The 13,516-nt window shown below is 36.7% G+C and overlaps 1 protein-coding gene across 1 annotated transcript; it reads left to right on the top strand.

Moving 5' to 3' along the window:
• Positions 1-682: 682 nt before the first annotated feature.
• anp32e (acidic (leucine-rich) nuclear phosphoprotein 32 family, member E) lies at positions 683-7,756 on the top strand. The gene is made up of 7 exons (XM_065291353.2): positions 683-865; positions 3,941-4,090; positions 4,626-4,748; positions 5,371-5,530; positions 5,650-5,789; positions 5,865-5,910; positions 5,997-7,756. The coding sequence occupies exons 1-7, from the start codon at positions 812-814 to the stop codon at positions 6,083-6,085; spliced, it is 762 nt and encodes a 253-aa protein (XP_065147425.1). The 5' UTR covers positions 683-811; the 3' UTR covers positions 6,086-7,756.
• Positions 7,757-13,516: the final 5,760 nt, after the last annotated feature.

Here is a 13,516-nt window from a genome sequence, read left to right as displayed (position 1 = left end):
GGTATATTTTTATTGTGCCTTTTAAGGGGGGATTTTAGAGAGTTGGTGTATTTACTAACTTAGTGATCGATAATAATCAACAAAATAAAGGCCGAATATATATGTGTTTACTACTGGTGCCCACATGGCTCCTGTGTGTTCAGCGATCAACAACACATTACATTGGACAGATGGCGTAGTGTACTTGAAGCCCTTAAGCCAGTATGACTGTCTGGGATCTTCAGCCATTTTGTAGAATTAAAAGTGTGTTAGATGATCTTATGAGCTGATTTGTAATTGTGTATCAAAAAAAAATAATCGTGGAAAGAGGAAAAAGTGATTTATTCCACGACTTAGATTTTTGTTGTTTACTTTGTCCTTTCTCGGAAATGTTTTACCTGCGTTTGAAACGGTTTTTTAAGTGATTGTAGTATTAAAATACACAGCATTCGTTCCAAGGCGCCAATGAGAACGAAGAATGGGCGGATTTACAGTTTAAAAGCTTGATACTGACGTACTGACCGACCCATCTAAAATCTCCTGCGCGCGTATTTACAGCCAATCGCGTTACTCTACAAAGACCGATTATGTTGATAAGCGTGATCCATTTGAATGACAAGCCGATCTACCGCTCACGCGTTCAAAAATAAGCACCTACCAATCAGCGCGCATTGTGGGCGGGACTTCAAAAAGGGGGTTGGGTGCGAGGTATCATGGAGGATCAGTTAGAGAACGGCAGCCATTGAAGAAAGCCGAGCCGTAGATTCGCGCTTTGGAGTTTCTGAGTATTTTTGTTTAAGCGGTCTGACCCAGTTCAACAATTACCGATAAAATGGAGATGAAAAAGAGGATCAGTCTAGAGCTAAGGAACAAAACTCCATCAGAGGTGAGACCTTTGAGCTTTAATTATTTATTTTTCTCGGAACCGCGAAATGATGTTCGTTTCCAACCTGTCTATCCTGCACAGTAGAAAGATTCGCCGCTGAGACTTGCAGCGGGGTTGTAAGACCACATGGGCTCTTCAAAAGATGCGAATAAGATTTTCAGACACGAAGAAACGCATTAAAGAAAATGCATTTAAATATATAGAAGATAACTTGAAAAGAAAGATTTTAAATGTTCAGAGAAGTCAATCTAATATCTGATAGCGCCTTCAACTCTACTGTAAACTCATTTCACATCTTTCGCCATTGCATTTGACTTGTCGATGTGGGCGTCCCGACTAGCATCTCAAAATAACGTATTTAATTTTAAAACCGGTGTAATTTAGCGTTTCAGAAACTGTTTACATTACTCAACAAGTGACGTCCGATTAACTTACGACTTTATACGTTAGTCCTCAGGTGATTTAAAAATATCCGCTTTCAACTCAAATCGTGTGATTTCCAATAATGCGAATTTAACCCCAATGACCACACATCTGTAAAACACTGAGCAAAACATATCGCGAACCTTTATCGGTTGATTCTGTAAGCACGATTCACGGATGCGCTGAACCTCACTATGGCTTCTCTAACCTAGCAAAACGAGCAGTTTTGTCTTCCACGGGCGGACATCTTATCTCCAACTCTTCACAACATTAGGCATTCATGGGGCACTTGCCTTCCTCGAAAGACCCCAAAGCCATTTTGTTCAATAGTTTGACAGCACATATCGAGCGAATGTCAGGTCAATGTTATGAGCAAAGCGCAGTGTATAATAATGTTCATGACTTCTGCAGCAGCGCCTCGCGGTGTGTGTGGTGAGGATAGTGGTGTGCGCGTGAATTCTGCTCGAGTCTTCGTGTTGACGGGCGGGAACTGGAAGTCATTTTGTGGCATTGGTAGTTTAGAAGCAAATGACTGTGTTTTTCTTCATCTGCCTGTGTTGTTATTAATCAAAGAAAATATATTCAACATTCACAAAACTTACATGAATAACAGACGAAACGAGAGACCACATAATCGCCAGTTTGAAAACAAGTTGCTGTTTTCATTTTCGGTTGCATTAGCATCGGCGTAACAATAAGTTAGACCCTCATATAACATTAGTTTTAAAGCAAAATATATTCGATATGACGCGTTTAGAGGCGGTTTACTATATCTGTCACTGTTTTATTAATTGAATGAATGTAGCAGATGGTGTAGGGGCCAGGGCGAGCCCTCCCCCCTCCGATTTTAGTGGATTATTGTTAGCTTGGCTGCACCAAAGAAGAGAGCCACGCTTCTTTTGAATGATAGGATTTTTACACGAACACGCTGACAGCGTAGACGTGTATTCATGATACGTGGCTTTTAACTCGACTCTCTGTTGCCTCGCCAGAACACTGTAGTCAAATGTTTTCGCCTCGCGCATATTCCCGAGCCTTCTGAACATCTAAAAGGCCGGCAGTAAATTCAACGCAAACCCTCAAGTGTTGTAAAAGCATGGACAAGAGTACATTACACACATGCAAGGGTGTTGGTGCAAGGGGAGTGTCACTATGAAATATATACATCCGCGAAATTTGGAAGGCGATGTCTTTGTTTTCACAAGGGAACAAATGATTGACTATTTAAATTTCGAGCTGTAGTGCATGACTTTGTACGTTGGCGCGCGTTTCACATGTGTTGCAAAACAAGACCAGCAGGTTTTCAACCCTCTGAACTTTATAAATATTATTCGTAGCCTCAAGAAATGTGCGGTTAACAATTCTGTACACGTTTTACTAATTAAAAGTTTAACAAATACAAAATATTTAAATTTTTGTAATTTTATGACTTCCTTTATTCAGTAATTTCATCTTGTATTGGGCTCAACAAGGTAAAGCTCCAAAAAGCAAATACGACTCCTTAAACAATTACATTAACATTGTATCATTTCACTTCAGAAGAAAAAATGAACCCACTGGAGGCATCAGGATTACTTTAATGATGTATGCATAATGTTTTTGAAGCTTCACCATGTTGAACCCCATATAAGATAACACAATTCCATTTTAATATACATTTATTTGACCGTGTTTAACTGAAGAAAGGAAGTTATATACACCTTAGACAGCATGAGCGTGAGTGTAATGAGAGTTTTCATATGTGGGTGAACAACTTGCACTATTCCTTTAAAGGACAAGTTCGGTATTTTACACTTAAAGCCCTGTTTTCAGATTGTTTATGATGAAATAGAACGGTTTTGACTGAAATTTTGACATATGCGGCTGCCCCGAGAATTTTGGGGGGTTTGTGTTTCACCTCCCACCTTTACAATGGGTTTAATGGTGCACTGGAACACTCCTTCCTAAAATGCATTAAACTTTCGTTTACAAAGACGTGAAACTCACCGAGTGGTCAGGGGTGTTCACTGGTATGCTCACACAAAAATCGCTGCAAAATACGCATTCCAACAAGTTTTATCGTAGTTTTTGCCAACTCCATTGACTTGTATTAGTTGCGCAGTGAGGTACGGTATTACTCCGCGCCGGGAACTTTGTTTATATTCTTGCAATTGGCAATGGCGGATTAGCGCCACCACCTGAGCTGGAGTGTCAATTATTCAAGCTCTAAGCGGAAGAATATACGGGTGTGAGGCGTTTGGAAAAATAGGTCCACAAGGTAACAACGAATGCTAAAACAGCTGTTGGAAAGCATCTTTTGCAGCGATTTTTGTGTGAGCATATCAGTGAACACCCCTGACCACTCGGTGAGTTTCACGTCTTTGTAAACGAAAGTTTAATGCATTTTAGAAAGGATTGTTCCAGTGCACCATTAAACCCATTGTAGAGGTGTGAGATGAATCACAAACATCCGAAAATTCTCAGGGCAGCCGCATATGTCGAAATTTCAGTCAAAAACGTTCTATTTCATCATAAACAATCTGAAAACAGGGCTTTAAGTGTAAAATACCGAACTTGTCCTTTAACCTTTTGCCAATATATTTTAGTCTATGCTGTAAATTGAGCACTTTCTGTGGCAGCCAATGACCTATGCACGTTCATCTTTTTTTGCAGGTAGCAGAATTGGTGGTGGATAACTGTCGCTCAAGCGACGGTGAGATTGAAGGCTTGACAGATGAGTTTAAGGAGCTGGAGTTCCTCAGCATGGTCAACGTGGGTCTGACTTCCCTGGCCAAACTTCCCTCACTGCCAAAACTGAGAAAGGTGAGTCAAAAGATTCAGCATGATCATACAACATTCCAATTCTGAAAACAACAGCCAGACGTTTGTCAAAAAAATGTAGTTGTCTCTCCGAATAGTGAATAGTTGTCTCATTAGTGGACACATTGTATCATTAAATATCCGAAAAACATAATTGTTTAAAATGTGTGGTACTGTTTGTGACTTAATGCAGTAATCCTCTTAATTTCAGGGTTCATGTACCAAGCTAATATAATTGCAATAACCTTGTATTAAAATGTAATTATAAATAACTTAATGTTTTTAAATGATAACTTATTTCGACTCCAGAATTCAATATGAAATATTAACAATTGCATATCTTAAATATTCGTGACTTATCATAGTATTGTTGCTGCCGTGCTTTTTAAAGCTATTAATGCACAGCCTATTACTGTATTACACGGTAACCATATTAAAGCTATTTTCTTCATTTTTCTTTTTTTTGACGTAGCTTGATTTAATGTTTCTCTTTTACACCATCATTTTACATTCACATCTTTAATTTTATCTTATATAGTTGGAGCTGAGTGATAATAACATCTCCGGGGCACTGGAGGCACTGGCAGAGAAATGCCCAAATTTAACATATCTAAATTTGAGTGGCAACAAGATCAAAGAGCTCAGCACCCTGGAGGCCCTGGTAAACAACTCTGATGAATTTTCACCTGATCACCTAAAGTTTTTATATCGTTGTTTATCATCGGTTAAATGTTAAACATTTAAAAGCGTTATGGTTATCATAATTTAATATTTCTTGTATATATTGTAAGTCTAAATAAACTCTTATAAGAAAAACACAGCCGTTTTTCAATATTTTACTATGTTCTTACCTCAAATTATTACATGTCTATCTTTTTTCAATGCGTGCACTTTTATTCTGTGTACAGCGCCTTGTAAATGTGTTAGCATTTAGCCTAGCCCAATTCATTCCTATGGCTCCAAACACTGATGAATTTAGAAGCCACCAAACACTTCCATATTTTCCCTATTTAAAGACTGTTACATGAGTAGTTATACAAGTAAGTGTGGTGGCACAACCTAAAACTTTTGTTTGGAGCCATAGGAATTAATGGGGCTAGACTAAATGCTAACACATTCATGAAGCGGTGTACAAAGTTTAAAAGTGCACGCATTGAAAAAAAAGGGTATTAATTAATCTAAGTTGAGGTTAGAACATAATAAAATATTGAAAAAAGGTGGTGTTTTCCTTTTAAAGTTGATCAGCGCCATTTGACTTATCACACTTGCTCTTGAAACTTCAGCAAAACCTTAAGAACCTGAAGAGTTTGGACCTGTTTAACTGTGAGATCACAACATTGGATGACTACAGGGACAGCATCTTTGAACTGCTGCCTCAGGTCACATACCTGGATGGTTTTGATGCAGAAGACAATGAAGCTCCAGATTCTGAAGCTGAGGATGGTAAGCGTGAACAAAATTGAACTTTAAGCATCACGATCATTTGGATGCAATTGGTCTCGTCTGAATACATGTTATACAGTAAACGTTTGTTACAGCCAATTACTACTTTATCCACACAGATGATGATGATGAGGAGGAGGAGGAAGCAGCTGGACAACTCGGACAGTATGATGATGAAGATGACGAAGAAGAAGAGGATGAGGAAGGCTCAGAGGGTGGAGAAGTTGGCCTGTCCTATCTAATGAAAGAAGACATCCAGGTGAAGTATCTTTCATAATCACTTTTCTAATACATTTCATTGCTAACATTCTCTAACAATGTTTATTTGTAACAGGATGAGGAAGATGATGATGACTATGTAGAAGAGGAGGAGGAAGAAGGTAAGCATTAATCATCCCGACTATGTGTTTTGTTCAATTAAAGATATTTTGTGGTATTCTTCAAACTATTATTTCTTGCCCTGCAGAAGAGGCGGCGGGGGTCAAAGGAGAGAAGAGAAAAAGGGATGCTGAGGATGAAGGCGAGGATGATGATGATGATGAAGACGATGACTAACCCTTTATGTTTGACTTTTTGAAAACAATATCCAAGCTGTAGATCAACCCTGAAAAGACCCTGATCTTGCAGATTGTTTTTCTCTTTGTAAACCATAGATAAATCACTGTAGAAGCTAAGCATTTTCTTTTATAAATACAATATATATATATATTACATTATATAAAAGGGGTTTATAGATAAGTCATTTATAGCCATTCCAAGTTTATTCCCAAAACGAAAATCAAATTGTCAAGGGGTGGTGGGCAAGGGGAAAATTTGAGATTTTGTGACTCCAAATAAGCTGGTCGCTCGGCCGTTTGCAACTAAAGACAGCACTAGGATTTCACTGAGGGGGAGCAGCATTTGTTTGTCCAAATCCATAAGCTCAGCTGCTCAGTTTGTGCTTCAGGTCCCAGTGACTTTCCCGTTAGACCTCTGTGAGGAAGCAGGGCATTTCCTGTTACTCATCTACCTCTCCAGGTCTCCTCCTCAGTCCATCATAGAACAGCAAGCAAATCATCTCTAGTCGTCAACTCCATTGTTCCCGGATCAACCAATCGCTGCCAAGGATCTTGTGTCACAGTCTTTATATGGGATGGTCTTTGTATGATTCAGCTTTTTTGGAGATCAGACGTGCTCATGTTGACAGACCAGATGGTATGTGGTCTCATGAATTTTTAAAGCGTCATGTATGTAAATGCGATGTAAATGAATTGAGCAAAGATCAAGAATTGGCAAACTGATTTTAAGGTTTTTTTTTATTAAAGAGATAAATCATGTATTGTTTAGTGTGACCTATGAGCAGTTTGCCCTTTCTCATGTTTTATGCAGAAGTCCTATTTTTGACAAAATGTCGTCTTAGAAATTAAAATCCAATTAGTCACTTTTTTAAAGAGAAATGGCATTTGTGGATTCTTTTCATAATGTTCAGGTTTAACAGCTTTGTTGGATTACACAGCACCCTTAAGTACCTTTCTACCGTTGTCTTGTAGTTAAAACAGGTCAGTTTCTACCTTTTGTTGAGGTATTTTAGAGTAATACCTTTTAATCTGATGTTCATATGGCAATATGTATATAGTACCTATTTCAGCAGGTTGCCATTTACAGTGTGGGGTTTTTTTTAGCTAATCTTTTTGGTTAGTTGTTTTAATACAAAATTACATGTTGGAGGACATGCATACATACAAATCTCCGGTTTAATTTCTGTTACTTGGTTGTTGTGCGAGTGTTGTATTTAGGGTTTTATGTGCTATAAACCTCTTTAAAGGGTTTTAGTTTTGTTGTTGGATTTTGATGTTTTGTTTAAACGGGTTGTTTAGGATGTTTTTTTTAGTTTGGAAGTTCATTTAAGAATTATACTGGAGTTAGATGAATGGATGAGTTGTCCTTTTGATGATTAAAAATGATGTAGGACTCCGTAGGATATTATGTTCAATAGATGGGCTTGTAAAGCTTTCAGCAATTTCATTATAAAATTTTATAATTATATTATAAAATTTGCATATTTGCAAGATTGGTAAAGAAGCACTGTTTTAATATATCCAGAGATGATAACCAGTTCACTATGAGACAAACAGTGAATATTTCATTATTTTGTTTTTTTTTTACTTGGAAATGATTTATGAAAACCTTTCCATGAATGCAGCCTAGAATAAGTTTGATGTGGACAATAAAGGAAAGTCTTATGACGACCATAATGTTGTGCAGAAAATATTTTTTATTTGGATAATATAGACAAGATGGTTAAACAAACGTATTATATGAATGTCAATTGACAACACAGGCCTCAATATATTTTACTTTTATTTCTGCCATGTGCATTGCGTTGCATACTTGGATCATTTTATAAGTGTTACACAACATTTAAGCAACACCGCAGAGAGCAGACTGGAAAGGGAAGTGCACGTGATTAACATACTGGGTTACCTGGAGCGTCATTAATTATTCAGGGCGACGCGGTCTTCGTCCAGCCAATAGGAGTTATGTGCCACATTAGAGGGGTGGAGTCACGGTGATGCGTCTCCTTACTGTTTTAATGAAAGTGTTTCTTATTGGGCAACTGTTGATAAATAATGAAGTTAATGAAATTTAACATTACCTAAGTATATAAACTTCAGTATACTATCGTATTATCTTTATAGTGTTGATCAAATACAACCTATATATCCATGATTAATCCTGTAGATGTTTGAAATGTTTGAAGGTAATTTACAGAATCTCCTTTCACCACATGAGAAATACTGTACACGACTTTAGTATTTACTACAGTAAACAGTAGTAGCCTATATTGTAGTATACTCTGCTATACTATGGTATAGAATAGTTGCTACATGATTTTGTAGTATTACCTATAGTTAATTGATAAACTAGCAAATACTTTAGTATAGTTTAAAATTTATACTAAGGTCAGTAGTATCTAATTTAACTGCAGTTTACTATAGTACAGTAACTACATTATTTTTACGTGTTTGCTGAATAAAATACATTTACAATATCATACAAGTTAAGTTTAGCCCATGATTTCACAAGTAAAAGCTTTCGTTTAGATAGAATTCAGTTGATTTGATTTTGTTTTGAAATATATATTTATTTATTAATTAATTCAAAGGGATTATTCCTAAAACCTATTATGTAGCATACTATGGCAGTAAAGAAAAACAGTATTATTATTATTATTTTAAGATTTATCGTTCCAAACGCAATAGTGTTATTTTCACATTTTATTGAATTCGTTTTATGTCAGTACTTGATTTATTGGTAATAATAATAATTTTTCAAACGCTGGTTTGTTTGCTTGATTTCATGTATTTCCGTCAATGATCCTCTCATTGTAAGGTTGCCTTCAAGCCACTAGAGGGAGCTACTTTCTTAGTAATAACCGCAGCGCTTAACCGTCATATCGCAATGTTGTACTATAGAGGCTATTGACCACAAATATTTCCATAAACATAGTCTGGTCTGGGAATACAGTAGACAAATGTCTTCTCATGGCATCTTTGCATACTGTTTTGTAAAAAATAAATTTGTTTTACCGTGTTGCACACACAAAGAGTAGCCTAATAATCACACAGCATTTTGAAAAGTGTTGAAATACTTCACGTAGTGCGGTGACAGTTTCACATAGCTTGTATTTTACAGATTCATAAACTTTGGAAAATTTGCAAATATATGTCAAAGATCATAATATGAAAGATCATGGACGTGCAGACCTCATTCCCCACAACACTGCTAAACTCAGCCATCCAATCAGAAAGCTTAAGCCTGTGTAAGCCTTATATGGAGTCAATGCTGTGAATGGCCAAGATTGGATGAGCAGTTTTGATGAGAGCCATTTATCTTTTGTTATATGACACACGATCTCTGCAACATCTCTCAGAGGGAACTTTTATATTATGCTTGCTTCCATATGCTTGAAATCTAAACAGCTCTGGGATGCCTTCTCTGGTGAATGGAACTGGTTGTGTGAAATACTGTGAAACCATCATACTATATACTCTACTATATCCTGGGGTATATACACCAAATATGTCTTATTTTTATTATTTGATTGGACCGTCAGATGAGTCTTGCTGAATTAAACATGCAAAGAAATTAGGTCATATTTACTGCACATTTCACCAAAAAAAAAACTAAAGAGAAAACAACTGGTTACATTGCATAACAGTATGCATCTGTGACAGGTGTCGTACCCATTTTATTTGCAGATGGTCATTATGCAACATCCACCAGCAATGAAAATATGCATTCAAATCTGGATTATTGGCCAGGTAAGTGGGGTATTTTATGTGAATCACATTTACAAAACAATTTCATTGCTTTGGCTTGGATACAATTATATCTGATTGCGGGTAACTAACAGTAAACCTAAGTGTGAATCCCTGATAGATTAAAAAAACCTCTGTGGTTTTAACCTTGGACCGATCAATCTTAGTTTAATCAAAACCATTGGGTTGAATTCATTTTCATTGATTTAGCAAACTGTCACCAATCTCCATTATAATTATAAGAATGGAGGTCACAGACATCATTACACAAAGAAACAGATCCTAGAATGTGACACAGGACTATCAGGAAGCATAGTCATTACCACACGATCATCATTTACAAACCTACAATCATCTGTACAATGCACTTCATGAATTACACATGAGATCACTAGCTGTTTTAAACCCTGGGTTCAAGTGATTAAAAAGATAGAGTAGCCTGCAATTACAGCTTTATTCTGGTAAGGGTTGGGAGAAACACCAAAAGAATATTAGATAGGGATGTAACACTAATATGTGCTTCGGATTTGATTGTTTACTGATGCATATAGATAAAGAGCAAGGTTGCATATTAAAAGATAGCAGTATCGGCATAAAAAACTTTTGTGTTAAACCTCTTAGAGAGATGTCCAAGTGTTTATGTTTCCCACAGTGGCTTATCCTTTAAATATGCAAAGCCCAGCATATCTCTAAAAGCTCTCTGTTGTCATGTTATTTTTATAAGTGGCTATGTGCACGATGCGCTGGTCCGAAAGGAATGACACATTAGGTTTTGGCCTTTACTCTCCCGTAGCACTCCTTGGTTTATCATGTGGCATTAGTAAAACTATTTTTAGATTAGTTGCTAGCAGACCCACACTTGAGCATCTCATATAAGAAGAAATATTGTTGTTTGTTTGTGAGTTACTGTTTTCATAAAATTATGTAAAGAACACACTGTGAAATATAACCTTGATATCTTTATTTACTGAGGAAGGCTATGTTTATGATTTATCAAACCTTGATGCTCAAATCTTATAATTATATTATGAGACTTTAGTCTGGATTTCACAGGTAGGGTTATCTTTGCACATCTTGTTTTTGTTTAATGTCTTGGTGGAATTTCAGTGTGAAGCTAAGGGTCAATTCTGTCCAGGTGAGATTTGTTCTCTAGTGCATTGTTACTTGGAAATGTAAGTTGATATAAAAATTTACAAAGATCTTAAGTGTAAATAATGTAAATTGACCTGATTGATTAATGGTGTGTGAGGCTCATTATACTGTACATATGAACCATATGAATCCCAAGCTGTGCTGCACTGTGGCAGATCTGTTTGTGAATATAGGTCACATCTCTCTAAACCTTTTCCATGTGAAGAAATACAATTTATGCGTAAGCAAGGCTATACCATTTAGCTCCAGGCCTTAAACCCGGTAATGCCGTCTCTGGGATGTCTCTATTAATCTATTTGAATCAGTGGAAGCACACCAAAACCAGATGCTGCAAGGCTGATGATTCACAAAGCAACACCCCACCCCCATCAACCCACACATACATACACGGCACGTTCCCCCTGGCCCAGATGAATCAGGTGTAACTGATTCATCCACTCAGACGCCTGCTTTCCTGAGTTTTACATTGCTAATAAGGGTCCTGATTTGTCAGGCTAATGAGACTCTAATCTTAACCCCACCCCATTTCGAGCTTGATCAGCCAAACATACAGAAACTGCTCTTGAATTTAGACACTGGATATTGAATCAACATTCATTTGTGAAAGCTCTTAACATGTTTAGTTGGTTTAAAAAAATGCTGGGATGTTTAAACTCATAGTTGGGGAAATATATAGCCAAACTCAACCATTGGGTTTAAATTAACCATACGCTTGGTTGTCTTAACTTAAAATGCTGGGTTGTTTTAACCCATGGTTGAGTAAAATATAGGCAAACCTAACCATTGGGTTTAAATTAACCTACGCTGGGCTATTTCAACCCATTATTGGGTAAAATATAGACAAACTGGACCATTGGGTTTAAATTAATTTACGCTTTGTTGTTTTAATCTAAAATGCTGGGTTGTTTCAACCCATGGGTGGGTAAAATATAAACATGCCCAACTGTTGGGTTTAAATTAACCTACGCTGGGTTGTTTTAACCCATGGTTGAGTAAAAAATATAGGCAAACCTAACCATTGGGTTTAAATTAACCTACGCTGGGTTGTTTTAACCTAAAATGCTGGGTTGTTTCAACCCATGATTGGGTAAAATATAAACAAACCCAACCATTGGGTTTAAATGAACATACACTGGGTTGTTTAACCTAAAATGCTGGGCTATTTCAACCCATTATTGGGTAAAATATAGACAAACTGTACCATTGGGTTTAAATTAATTTACGCTTTGTTGTTTTAATCTAAAATGCTGGGTTGTTTCAACCCAATGGGTGGGTAAAATATAAACATACCCAACGGTTGGGTTTAAATGAACCTACACTGGGTTGTTTCAACCCATGGTTGGGTAAAACATATAAGCAAACCCAACCGTTGGGTTTAAATTAACCTACGCTGGGTTGTTTTAACCTTAAACGCTGGGTTGTTTTAACCCATGGTTGAGTAAAATATAGGCAAACCTAACCATTGGGTTTAAATTAACCTACGCTGGGTTGTTTCAACCCATGATTGGGTAAAATATAAACAAACCCAACCATTGGGTTTAAATGAACATACGCTGGGTTGTTTTAACCTAAAATGCTGGGCTATTTCAACCCATTATTGGGTAAAATATAGACAAACTGTACCATTGTGTTTAAATTAAGTTACACTTTGTTGTTTTAATCTAAAATGCTGGGTTGTTTCAACCCATGGGTGGGTAAAATATAAACATACCCAACTGTTGGGTTTAAATGAACCTACACTGGGTTGTTTTAACCTAAAATGCTGGGCTTTTTCAACCCATTATTGGGTGAAATATAGACAAACTGTAACATTGGGTTTAAATTAAGCAACGCTGGGTTGTTTGAACCTAAAATGCTGGGCTTTTTCAACCCATTATCTAAACTGCTGGGTTGTTTAACCCACGGGTGGGTAAAATATAAACAAACCCAACTGTTAGGTTTAAATTAACCTACGCTGGGTTGATTACCCTAAAATGTTGGGTTGTTTCAACCCATTGTTGGGTAAAATATATAGACAAACCCAACCGTTGGGTTTAAATTAACCTATGCTGGTTGTTTAACCTAAATGTTGGGTTGTTTCAAGCCATGGTTGAGTATAATATATACAAACCCATTAATAATTTAACACCAGCTAATCCAAAGGTGCTAGGACAATCTCATGTCTGGTCATCTATAATCACATTTGATTTCAAAACCTTTATATTTTAACTTTCTAATTGATAAAATGTGATGAAACACAAGGCTGAAGCCCCTCATAGACCCAGAGCTTATTAAAGATAGTGAGGGGTGAGAAATAAAAGGGAAGAGGGATTTAAATCATTTATTTTAGTCTGGCATACACTGACTGTCAGAAACTAGTATGAACATTATAAGCATTTTAAGTAGCTCTCTCCCTTTACATGTGAGTTTTCTTGTATTGAATGTGAAGAACCATTTTTTGTTCCTTAAAGAACCTATTAGTCAAAGGATCTTAGAAGTACCATTTCTTTCCTACCTCTTTATATTCAAGAAGAGCTACCTTAAGAGTGTAGTT

This window comes from Paramisgurnus dabryanus, chromosome 19 (assembly GCF_030506205.2).
Source record: "Paramisgurnus dabryanus chromosome 19, PD_genome_1.1, whole genome shotgun sequence".
NCBI lineage: Eukaryota > Metazoa > Chordata > Actinopteri > Cypriniformes > Cobitidae > Paramisgurnus > Paramisgurnus dabryanus.
Note: the sequence above shows the minus strand (reverse complement) of the source record. Positions and strands in the feature narration are given on the sequence as shown.

Coding starts and splice junctions, on each gene's coding strand:
- anp32e (XM_065291353.2), top strand. CDS start 812: ATGGAGATGAAAAAGAGGATCAGTCTAGAGCTAAGGAACAAAACTCCA. Junction 4,091..4,625: donor CACTGCCAAAACTGAGAAAG/GTGAGTCAAAAG, acceptor TATCTTATATAG/TTGGAGCTGAGTGATAATAA. Junction 5,531..5,649: donor AGATTCTGAAGCTGAGGATG/GTAAGCGTGAAC, acceptor TTATCCACACAG/ATGATGATGATGAGGAGGAG.